We start from the raw sequence: 12,187 nt of genomic DNA, 5'->3' as shown, positions 1-12,187 counted from the left end.
AGAGAAAAGTCTTAAAAAGAAGGAAAAATGTGAGATGTTCAAAAGATGTATCAGTCAAGGTCCTCCAGAGAAACAGAACAAGGTGAAGATGGAGGGAGGGAGAGGGAGAGAGAAAAAAAAGAATTGACTCCCTTGATTGTTGGCGCTGGCAAGTCTGAAATCCAAAGGGCAGTGCAAGCTGATAGGCTGGAAAGGAGGGCTAATGGTATAGAGTCTTGAGGCAAAATTTCTTGTTGTTTTAGCCTTAAACAGTTTGGATGAAACCCACCAACATTATTGAGGGTATTCCCCTTTATTTAAAAGTCAATTGATTGTACATCAATTGACTTTTAAATAAAGGGGGCTAGTTTACAAAATACCATTGTGGCAACACCCTAGATTAGATTTTGATTCAATAGCTGGAAATGATAGCTTAGCCAAATTGACACACAAAACTACCATCATAGAAAGGATAGTAAAAGTAGAACTGTTGACTTTTAAATAAATAGTAAAAGTAGAACAATTGACTTTTAAATAAAGGGGGCTAGTTTACAAAATACCATTGTAGCAACACCCTAGATTAGATTTTGATTCAATAGCTGGAAATGATAGCTTAGCCAAATTGACACACAAAACTACCATCATAGAAAGGATAGTAAAAGTAGAACTGTTGATGGGAGTCAAGGCGGGTTGAGTAGGTTGTCATAAATGCAGATAGAAAAATTGAAGTTGCATGTCAGATGACTAGATAATGGCCCTAATTACTAGGAATCTCCTAATTTTGATGCCAGTTGTGATGTACACTTGATTTTTCTTTCTCACTCTCGGTTTGCCACTACAGCAATGATAACAATAGCATCCCTTGAAGCAGGAGTTTCAATACCAGGTGGAGTCTCACCTCTGAGATAGAGCTACCCAAGGTGACCTTGGGCAAGTACGCAAGCTCTAGAGGTCCTCTAGTTTTATCTGCAAAATTGTTAAGTTTAAGTAGAATCCAGAGTAAATGTTTGCAGAAGAGAATTCAAAAGTGCGTGCACTGCTCAAAGTGAAGTGTCTGCACTGAACTTGGCTACATCTAAAATAGCTTGGAGGGGTAATTTAGCCCCAAATCCAGAAGATTCTAATGCAGTTGAAGTGGGGCCTGGGCCTCAGAATTTCAAAAATAAAAATGAAAATTAAAAGAGTACTCTGGATGTTTCTAAGTTTATCGAGTGCAGAGAACTATGTGCCAAAGGTATCCAAATAATGTGTTCGGTTTTTTGTTTTTTTTAAAAGATTTTATTTACTTACTTGAGAGAGAGAGAGAGAGAGAAATTAAGCAGAGCAAGAGGGAGCACAAGCTGTAGGGGAGGACAGAGGGAGAGGGAGAAGGAGATCCCCCACTGATCAGGGAGCCCCATGCAGGGTCTCCATCCCAGGACCCTGGAATCATGACCTGAGCTGAGGGCAGACGCTTAACCAACTGAGCCATCCAGGCATCCCTAAAGCATTTTTTTAATATGTTGATTTTTAGCTGTGCTGTGAAGTTTATACAAATATAGAAACCTTCTGGAATTTCCCTAAAGAGGATTTTTGTTTTGGGTTATTTTAGAAGAAAACAAATAGCCAGATCATATTAAAATTGGACTATTGTATTATTCTTGTTACCTATGTTTTGATTAGTCTTTAATGTTTGTCTACAGTGTCCCAGAAAAGGACTTTGATATCTTGACGCTATTATTATTTGACATTTTTCCCTCTCTTTTGATTGTCCAATCACTGAAGAGCTATAATCTTCCCAAACACTTAAAAGTTAGTCACAGCCATGTAACTCATTCAGTTTCTCTCTGCTGGGCTAGAGAGAGGAAGGAGTACAGCTGTCTTCTAGTAAAACAGGTTTCTACGGCTAATGGAGTCTATGCTGGCTTTACCAACGGAACAGCCTGTTGAGAGGAGCAGTGTTAAGAAATATAAAATAATTTGTATTGTAAGTATAATTTTTAATGTTAGTCTTTGTAGCCTTTTTAAATTTTTTTTTGATAGGGAGAGAAGGTCACAAGTAGGCAGAAGGGCAGGCAGAGAGAGAGAGTGGGGAGCAGTCTCCCTGGGGAGCCTGAGGTGGGGCTAGATCCCAGGACCCTGAGATCATGACCTAAACCAAAGGCAGAGGCTTAACCCACTGAGCCACCCAGGTACCCCTAGTCTTTGTAGCTTTATGACAATGTTAAGTGTACAAATCCCCATTTCTATTTGTGTTGCTATTTAAGTGTAGTTTTTAAATGATTGTACGTAGCTTTATCCCTTCTGACAACTGTGATGCCAGTTAATATTTTTAATCATGTTTTGCTTAAGAAATATGAGTAACAAATTAATATTTGATCAATCTAAAAAGTGGGAATCAGTGGTGAAACACTTTGCGGCATTGATTTTAGTATGATTATCATCAGCCCACCAAGTCACCCTTTTATTCTGCATGAATATCTTTAAGAGTAGAGAGTTACTCTGAGTAGTCCATCCACTGCCTTGGTTTTCTCACCACCCAACCGTTCTCTGTTTTGCTTATTATTACTGTCCTGATAGTCAGTCCTTCCTCTGTCCTTGTCCTGCTGCGTCTCCATAACAATCCTACAGCATATGATGATGATGATGGTGATTATCATTATAATTTTCTCATCTCATCTCAAATTATTCTCTCCTCTTGCTTTCCTGATGGCATTGATAGGCTCCACTTTCATGACATTTCTCTTTATCTGCATTCTTGGCTGATTTCTCTTTCTTCTTTTTGCACATTGCAATGTTCAGTGTTCCACTGAACCCTGTCTAAAGATGTTCTCTGTAGGCTATTTCATCATCTCGTGATTCTTTTTTTCTTAAAGATTTTATTTGCTTATTTGACAGAGATTATGAGCAGGAAGAGAGACAGGCAGAGAGAGAGAGAAGGGGAAGCAGGCTCCGCCACTGAGCAGAGAGCCCGATGTGGGGCTCCATCCCAGGACCCTGGTATCATCACCTGAGCCAAAGGCAGAGGCTTTAATTCACTGAGCCACCCAGATGCCCCTCATCTTTTCATGATTTTTTAAAAGTGACATTCTCAACCAAGAATTTCAAGCAAGCCAGGAGGTCCGACTTCTCACTGAGTTTGTGTCACACAATTTCAAACCCTTTCTTGCTGACTTATCGTCCAGTATGACAAGGCAAAAACCAACTGATTAATTTCTCACACTTAATCAAGTTGCAGTTTTCTCCTTAATTCCTTCTGTTAGTTAATGTCACCACCATTCTGTCACTCAAGCATTGTTTTTAGAAGCAAATGAAACAATGTATGTAAGCATTGATCCCAGTAACTGTAACAAAGTAAACTGAAGATATTTATTTATTCATTATCCTTCTGGGAACTTTGGAGTGTTCACTTCTATGCCATTTATTGTATTTATGCCATCTTATAAATTTAAGAAATTATAAACCCCTTGGAAGCAAAGTTTTGTACATCATTCATTTTCCTTCCTTGTATCCTTCTAATGGTTTACTACTATGTATAATAGAAGCTCAGTATTTTAAAATCATAGTTTCAGGGTACCTGGGTGGCTCAGTTGGTTAAGCGACTGCCTTTGGCTCAGGTCATGATCCCGGAGTCTGGGGATCGAGTCCCCCATCGGGCTCCCAGCTCCACAGGTAGTCTGCTTCTCCCTCTGATCTTCTCCTTTCTCATGCTCTCTCTCACTGTCTCTTTCTCAAATAAATAAATAAAATCTTTATAAATAAATAAATAAATAAAATCATAGTTTCAAAAGTACCCTGTTTCCAAATTTTAACACAAGCTTCATTTAAAAAACTTTACCTGTATCTACTGTGTTTTAACACTTTATTTGGCCATCTAAAGCCAAATACTGGATTCCCAGTGGTTTTTGGAGTCCAGAGCTTTTCCCCTCTCTACCTTGTCGATAGTTTAAGATACATATGCACCTCAATATCAAGAAGCTTATTCCGGGGATGCCTGGGTAGCTCAGCTGGTTAAGTGTCTGCCTTCAGCTCAGGTCATGATCCTGGGGTGCTGGGATCGAGTCCCACATTGGGCTCCCTGCTCAGCAGGGAGCCTGCTTCTCCCTCTACTGCAAGTGCCATTTCCCTCTCTCTGACAAATAAATAAATAAAATCCTTAAAGAAAAAAAAGAGAAGCCTATTAAGAATTACCACATATTTAAAGTTAATGATTATATGAGATTAAAAATGAACCTTTTTCTTGAGGAACTTACAGAATAATGCAGGGAAGAAGTAAAAAATGTATGGAAATAGTATAATCATGAAGAAACAAATACGAAGATTTAACAGGAAGTTTGAGGGGATCCTAAGGGCAGTTAGATGCTGTTTATTTTCCCATCAAATTTGAATGGCGAAAGGACCAAAGATAGGATATAAAACCAAAATATACCAATATGTAAATACATGAGGTTTACCACAGGACTATGGTAAATCTATGCATGAGGTTTACGGTAGGACTGTTTCCCCGTTTCGCCACTTTGTGTTCCCAGTCTTGGTCACCTGTGGCTTTTGAGCATCATAACGGGGGACTAAGTACTAGTCATGCTACTTAATAACCGTTTATGTTCACTTTTTCCCCTCCATTCTCTCCACTGATTCCATACCTGCTGGAAGGTCACTGAAACTTGGGCTAACTTTCAGATTTAATTAAAAAATTGTTCCTACAGCATTTTAAAGTATTTTCGCAATCGTTGAATCCATTTCTATGGTAAAAGTTACCTAGGTTAATTTCCCAGTTGATTTTCAGAATGAAAACAAACACAATCAATGTTTACGTAGATCTTTACTATCTAAGCAATTTTGATGTTGTGAGTTTTTTGTTTTTGTTTTTGTTTTTTTTAAGTCAGAATGAAGGTTATTGGTGTTTTAAGATACCTTCCTAAGTAACTTGTGGGTCTGTTGCATTCATAGTTTATGGCTATATATTATGCAAGTTCTGTTATCCAGCGTACTTATCATTGGACTTACTGGGTGGGGAAAAAGGTCAGTGGGGAGAATTCTCCTTAACTATATCACAGTTTAATTCCAGGTATCGCATAAATTCCCCTACACTGAAGAGCCTGGTCAGCAGTAGAGATAATAAATGACACACACAATCTTTCCTCACAGAACTTTTTACCTCATTGGTCTGAGCTGTAGATCATAGCAGATCATTTGTCCGTTAATTATTTGAAACTATATTTTTACATGGGTTCGATATTCTCATACCTCGGTAGGACAGAGCTGGGCAGGGAAGGGGGAGGTGGGAACCTCTGCTCCTGACGAGTGAGGTAGTTAAAAATTTCACAGTTGAGGAATGTTTTTAGATAAATGATCTCCAAATCGGTATCCAGTTAAGAGTGAGAAATGGGCAAAGGTAAAATAGCTCCCATGGTTTCATTCATACTTTAACTCTATTTGGGGTTAAGCTAACCAGGACCATTAGCTAACAATTGGTTAAGCTAACCAATGTATTTGAATTTGAAGTTCTGTAATAATAACATTTTAAAATTCTTCCCAAAGCTTTCTTATTTTCAGACATAAAAAGAAAAAAAAAGTGGAGCGCCTGGGTGGTTCAGTTGGTTAAAGCCTCTGCCTTCGGCTCAGGTCATGATCCCAGGGTCCTGGGATTGAGCCCCGCTTTGAGCTCTCTGCTCAGCAGGGAGCCTGCTTCCCTTCCTCTCTCTCTCTCTGCCTGACTCTCTGCCTACTTGTGATCTCTGTCAAATAAATAAATAAATCTAAAAAAAAAAAATCTTTGAAAAAAAAAAGAAAGAAGTACATGCCCCTATCGTTGTTGGATCTGATGTGCTCTGTGTCCTTAATATTGACAGAGAGGGAGGAGGGTATCTTTGTACCTTTTTACATTTTTTTAATTGTAAAGGTCACTTTTCCTTTTTTTCATAATAGGTTCTTCTTGCTTTGTTGGTGATTGTGTCACTAGGATTGGGGCTGGGGCTTGGACTCAGGCGACAAGAAGAGCAAGGTATACTCTTGGTGTTTTCTCAACACAGTTCCTTATATCTCCTTTCTCCTCACCTTTACCCCTTGAAACAGAAAGCTCCCCTTTCTGGAGCTCTGCTCTTCTAAGTGGAGCACTCTCCACTTCCTGGGCCTCTCCTTTTCCCACATTGCCCTTCCTAGGAGCCCACATCGTGGTGAGCATTAGCCACTCTCATTTCTGGACTTTACCCTTTTGCCCTCACCCCTGGCTCCTTTGAGATTCCTATCATTCCTGTCTGTTCCTCTTATTTGTCCTCACCTTTGTAGAGGACTCTGATAACTGGGTCAAAGACTCCTGTCCCAGCCCCTACTCTACTCATTCTTATCTGCTGATAAACTTGGTCTTGAAAGTTTTGGTTGCCTCCCTCCCAGGACCTCCTGCCCTGTTTGTACTGCACGCTCCCTTCAATCTCACTATTTATTGGTTAGGCAATGCCACAGTCTTAAATGTAGTACGGAGTAAAAGCTTCACATTTATTTATTTTTCCTCATAAGAAGCAGAGAAAGGGATGCCTGAGTGGCTCAGTGGGTTAAGCCTCTGTCTTTGGCTCACATCGTGATCTCAAGATCCTAAGATCCAGCCGGGCATTGGGCTCTTTGCTCAGCGGGAAGTCTGCTTCTCCCTCTCCCTCTGTGCTATCCCTCCCAGCCTCCTTCTGTCAAAGAAATAAGTAAAAACGAATCTAAAAAAAAAAGCAAAGAAAAAAATAGGAGATAGAGATCCCAACCTATCAAATCATATCTCTTTTGCCATATCTGATCAGTATGAACAGTACATAAACCATTTATAAGCGACGGTATGAAAAGCATTTTCTAAATCTTGTTATGTATCATTTTGGTACTTTTACAAAGGGGAGGTATGAGGTCAAATGTTAGGTAATTTACTCACCTTTTTAATTCGGTTGATTAAGTTCTGGTTTGACTTTCTTGGAGAAGGTCTTACTGCTTCTTTGTTTAGGGAGACTCTTGGTGAGATTAATAGACACTTTTCCAGGTATGTTTTCACTTAAGAATTAACACTCAGTACCCGTGGCATAACATGGGAACACGGTGGAACTGGAAAGGTGGGCCTTACCTGGAAAATTACTGTCTTTTTTGGGGTCGCTTGGCTGTTGGGTTTCTGAACTACAGTACCAGTCCTAGACCTGACACATGTAGGTGGGCCACTTGCTGTATTATTCTGATGTTCGTGTGCACAGGAATGCATCACTTCTTGGTTGTCTTACCCCCAAATCATGTAAATTAATTGGAAGAGGAATATAGTAATCTCTGAACAAAATCTCTGATTATTTTGGCTCTTTCTCTCCATTCCTTTAGTACACCTACTGGCTGGCTTCCCAGTGTCACTGCTCCCTATTCTGGTCCTTTTATCTCAGGTTACCACCCCTTCCCACCCAGGACCTTGGGACTTAACTCCAGCCCCTCCTTTGCCAGCTTCCTTGAAAGAGTCATCCCCCATTCTTCCATGACTGGTTCCTGATCCCCAACCCGGACCATTTTCACCATTCTCCACTCCAATTAACCCACTTTTCATAAGCGTAGTATGTTTTTTCTAGTGTGAGTTTTTAAGCTATTTTTCTGGTTTGAGTTTTTATGTGTTCTTACAGATTTATTGATTTATGTGCACATCCTTTTTACTTATTCTTCAACAATTGGGCACTGACTGTATGCTAGGTACAATTTAATTACTGGGAATGCAGTGGTGAAGAAAATGGACACATCCATCTGAGAGTTTACAGTCCAGCAGGAAGACAGACACTAAAAATATAAATAAGCCAAATATATATATAATATGATAAGGAAAGTGCTAAGGGATAAGTAAAACTGAAAAGATTATAAAATATGGAGTTAGGGTGGGATGGGGGATGTATGTGAAATGACTTTTGTAAGGAGCTAAAGTGAGGGAGAAATAGAGATATTTGGGGGAAGAACATTGCAGGCAGGAGGAAAGAACAAGGGCAAAGGCCTAAGGCAGGATCTTGCCTGGCAAGTTCATTTAAAGAATAACAAGGTTGTTGAGTTGGAACTAAGAGGACAAGAGGGAGGGTAGTCATAAAATGAGATCAACCAAAGGACGGAAGAGAAGCCAAGCCAGTGAGGTTTGTCAGGTCCAATCTGGCCGTAGGCTTTCATTCTGAGAGTGACAGGAAGTGATTGGAGTTTTGAGCAGAGAAGTGACATTCGGTGGTTTGCTTTTTCACACACGCACTTAGGCTGCTGTGTTAGGAGTAAATGGCAGAGTGAAATCAGGAGTTGTGGAGACACCAGTTAGGGAATTATTGCAATAATCCACACAAGCTCTATGTCTTGAGCTAGGGTGGTAACATAACTGTGAGAAGTATTTGGATCCTGGATATCTTTGGATGTGGTAGACAGATGTTATCCACAGAATGGATATGGAGAAAGAGAGAAGTCAAGAATGACTTCAAGATTTTTGGTATGAACATTTGGAAATACAGAATTCCCAAAATTGAGATGGGGAACACTACAGAAGCAGCTGATTTGGGGAGAATAATCAGCAACTCTGTTTTGGACATGTTAAGTTTGAAATATCTACTAGTTGTCCAAGTGGAAAAGCCAGAAGGTAGGTGGATATATGAGGCTGACTTTGAATGGAGGTCCTATATGGACATGCAGTGTGGCAGTTATCAGCATCATATGTGAAATTAAAGCAACGTGACTGGAACACACTAACCTTAAAAATAGGGAGGATGTGGGTGGGGGTGTGGCATGGATGAAGTCTAAGAAGAATTGGTCAGGGATGTGGGAGGAAAGCCAGGTGATTGTTGTGTCTTGAAAGCCATGTGCAGAAAATGTTTCAAAGTAGGACAGTGAATATAAAAGTGTAAAGGCCTTATGTATAAATGGTATATAAACCATTTTATAACCATTTTGGTTATTTCTTCACTGAATGTTTCTTAAGATCCATCTAAATTGTTATGCATTCTTCCATTCTTTGGCATCTATCTACTTACTAGAGTAGAGCTTTTTTAAAAAAAAATTTTTATTTATTTATTTGTCAGAGAGAGAGAGCACAAGTCGGGGAGCAGCAGGCAGAGGGAGAAGCAGGCTTCCTACCAAGCAAGGACCCTGATGTGGGACTCAATCCCACGCTCTGGGATTGTGACTCGAGCAAAAGGCTGACGCTTAACCAGCTGAGCCACCCAGGCATCCCAACTACATAGTAATTTTTAGCATGTATAGCAATATACTGTTTGACCTATGTGCCCCCCCCCCAACCAGTGCTGGATACCCAGGTTGATTTTAGTTCCTTTACATCACATCCATCCTGCAGGTTCCCTTATGGGCCTGTGTGAGATTGCTTCATCATCCATCATCTACCCAGGAATAGACTCCTAAGTCTTAGGGTCTGTATTTTAACGTGGGTGAGTAGCCCCAGTTTGATTTCTGGAATGGCTGCTTATTCTCTGTCTTTACCATGGATCCCCAGCTACTCTTGGCATTATCTGGCTCTCTCATTTTTGGCAATGTGAACTTAGTTATAGAGTGATATCTTTTACTTTAACTTTTATTTCTCTGCCCTGCCGCTCCAATCTGTGTTGGTTGCTCTCTTGGTTTGTTTGGTGTTTCCTTAGACCCTCCATCGTGTTGGATCTCATTATTTTTTGGATTTCTTTGTTTTACTTCCTCATTTTGCTAAAGAACATCCTTCAGTAGCTTCTTAAAATAGGATACTTTATCTTTGATAAAAGATACAACTTGAGTTCTTATCTATCTAAAGACATTTTCATCATCCTAACCTAACACTTGATAGTTTGGCTAGATACTGAATTCTGAGATGAACATAAATTTCCTCTAGAAATATGAAGACATTGCTTTCCCATCATCTGGTTTTTAGTGTTGCTTTTAAGAAATGTGATGCAATTCTGACTTGTGATCTTTGGTAGATTGCTCATGATCTCTTTCTGGGAACTTTCAAGATCTCTTTATCCCTATTGTTCTGACCCCTTTGTGTGAGTTTTGGCCCGGGAAATGTTGATGTAATAATTTATACTTTTCAGTTCTGGGAAATTTTATAATATGATTTCTTTAATAATATCATTGCTATTTTCTCTGTTTTCACTTTTAGGTACTACCTTCCTTTTAAAGGTCAGCTATGTAGCAGCCTTGATTGTATCTGCAATAACTCTTTGCCACGTGAAACAATATAGCATATCCAGTCTTGGGGATTAGGGTGTGAAATCTCTGAAACCATCATTCTGCCTACCACACCCCTCTATTGAAATTTTCATTACTGCTTTCATGTTTTTATTTTGAAGAGTACCCTGAACATTATTTCTCTTTTTGAAATTATGGCTTTCTCATTTCATGGATACAATATTGTCTTTTCTGAAGATCTCACTATTAGCTGTGCATGTGTGTGTGTGTGTGTGTGTGTGTGTGTGTGTGTGTTTAACTCTTCTGTTCCTTACATTGTTTCCTCTTCAGTCAAGTTTTCTTTTTCTGTTTTCTTTTTTGTTTTGGTCTTTGTTTTTATGTTGGATTGTGTTTTGCTATCCTCAAATGTCTGGTAACCATTTGTTCACATTTGTGAGTATGGCGTGTTCGTCCTTTCTCATCCTAGCTGTCCTCTATGTCTGCCTCTGTGGTGAAAGCTACTTTTCCTAAATTCTTCCAGATTATAAACCTTCTATCAAGTGAGAGGTGGGGTGGATCATTGCTGCTCCATCTCCATACTTTAAATCAGTTTCACTTTATTAAGCCTCTGCCTGTCCCTCCTACCCTCACCTAATGGTCCCTGGTGTTCTGAGTCTGGGAACTCTCTAGAGTCCTGGGGAAAAATCACCTATTATTTATCACTTTGCACTGATGAATCATACATCACAATAAAAAAATGTCTATTTGTCTGACCTAGTCTGCACTAGGTATGTCTTCTGTGTACTTCTATCATCTAGCTCTGAGACATCAGATAAATTTTTTTTTTAAGATTTTATTTATTTGATAGAGAGAGAGCATGGAAAGGAGGGGCAGAGGGAGAGGGAGAGAATGTCAAGCAGACTCCCTCTGAGCACAGAGCCTGACATGAGTTCTATCTTAGAACCCTGAGATCATGACCTAAGCCACAATCAAGAGTTGGGTGGTCAACTGACTGAGCCACCCAGGTGCCCCTCAGATCACTTCTAAGTGCTGTTTTCCTTATTTCCTCAGCTCCTACAGGCAGTTGCAGGAAGAAATGCTTCGATTCTTCATTCAGAGGACTGGAGAACTGCCGGTGTGATACGGAATGCAAACACAGAGGCGACTGCTGCTGGGATTTTGAAGACACCTGTGTTGAATCAAGTATGGATTCTGAGGATAAGTCCACTCTAGCATGTCGGTTGTGCTGTCAGTAATGCATGTCTAAGTGCTCCCCACACATCTTGTGCATTGGTTTACTAGGGTTGCCATAACACAGAATCTGGGGGGCTTAAACAACAGAAATTCTTTTTCTCAGTTCTAGAGGCTAGAAATCCAAGATGCAAGTTGCATCAGGGTTGGTTCTTTCTAAGGGCTATGAGGGAGATCCATTCCTTGTCCTTCTCTGAACTTCTGGTGGGTTATAAGTCATTGGCGGTCACTGGCTTTTGGCAGCATAACCCCAAAGTCTGCCTTTGTCTTCACAGAGAGTTATGCTGTGTCTTCACAGTCTTCCCTGTGTGTGTGTGTGTGTGCGTGCATGTCCAAATTTCCCCTTTTTATAAGAATACCAGTTGCACTGGATAGGGACCACTGTAATGACCTCATTTGAACTTCAGTATCTACAAAGATCTTTTTTTTTTTTTAGAACATTTTATTTATATATTAGACACACAGAGAGAGCACAAGCAGGGGGAGCAGCAGAGGAAAAGGGAGAAGCAGGTTCCATGTTGAGCAGGCAGCCCGATATGGGGCTTGATCCCAGGACCCTGAGATCATGACCTGAGCCGAAGGCAGATGCTTAACCCACTGAGCCACTCAGGCACCCCAACAAAGATCTTTTTCTAAGCAAAGTCATATTCATGGCAATGCGGGCTAGCACTGCAGCGTTTTGAGAGGACACTATTCAGCCCATAACAGCTTGTGTACAGGATTATTGTTTCCCCTTCTGCAGTGCTAAACAGAGTTCACACTTGATTTGACTGAGGTTGAGGACTAATGGTCTCCAGTAGACAAAATGCCGTATGTGTTGCCGGAAGTACACGTCTCAATGCAGTTTCACTATGGCTCA

At 40.2% G+C, this 12,187-nt stretch overlaps 1 protein-coding gene across 1 annotated transcript in view; it reads left to right on the top strand.

The window, feature by feature from the left end:
- Positions 1 to 1,822: 1,822 nt before the first annotated feature.
- Positions 1,823 to 12,187, top strand: part of ENPP3 (ectonucleotide pyrophosphatase/phosphodiesterase 3) — a 73,119-nt gene continuing 62,754 nt past the window's right edge. Inside the window, exons 1-3 of the mRNA XM_080805496.1 lie at positions 1,823 to 1,945; positions 5,887 to 5,962; positions 11,158 to 11,280. Of these exons, the coding sequence (XP_080661622.1) occupies positions 1,868 to 1,945; positions 5,887 to 5,962; positions 11,158 to 11,280 (277 nt within the window). The 5' untranslated portion in view covers positions 1,823 to 1,867. The remainder of the gene's footprint in view (positions 1,946 to 5,886; positions 5,963 to 11,157; positions 11,281 to 12,187) is intronic.

This window comes from Martes martes, assembly GCF_963455335.1.
Source record: "Martes martes genome assembly, chromosome: 6".
Taxonomy (NCBI): domain Eukaryota; kingdom Metazoa; phylum Chordata; class Mammalia; order Carnivora; family Mustelidae; genus Martes; species Martes martes.
Note: the sequence above shows the minus strand (reverse complement) of the source record. Positions and strands in the feature narration are given on the sequence as shown.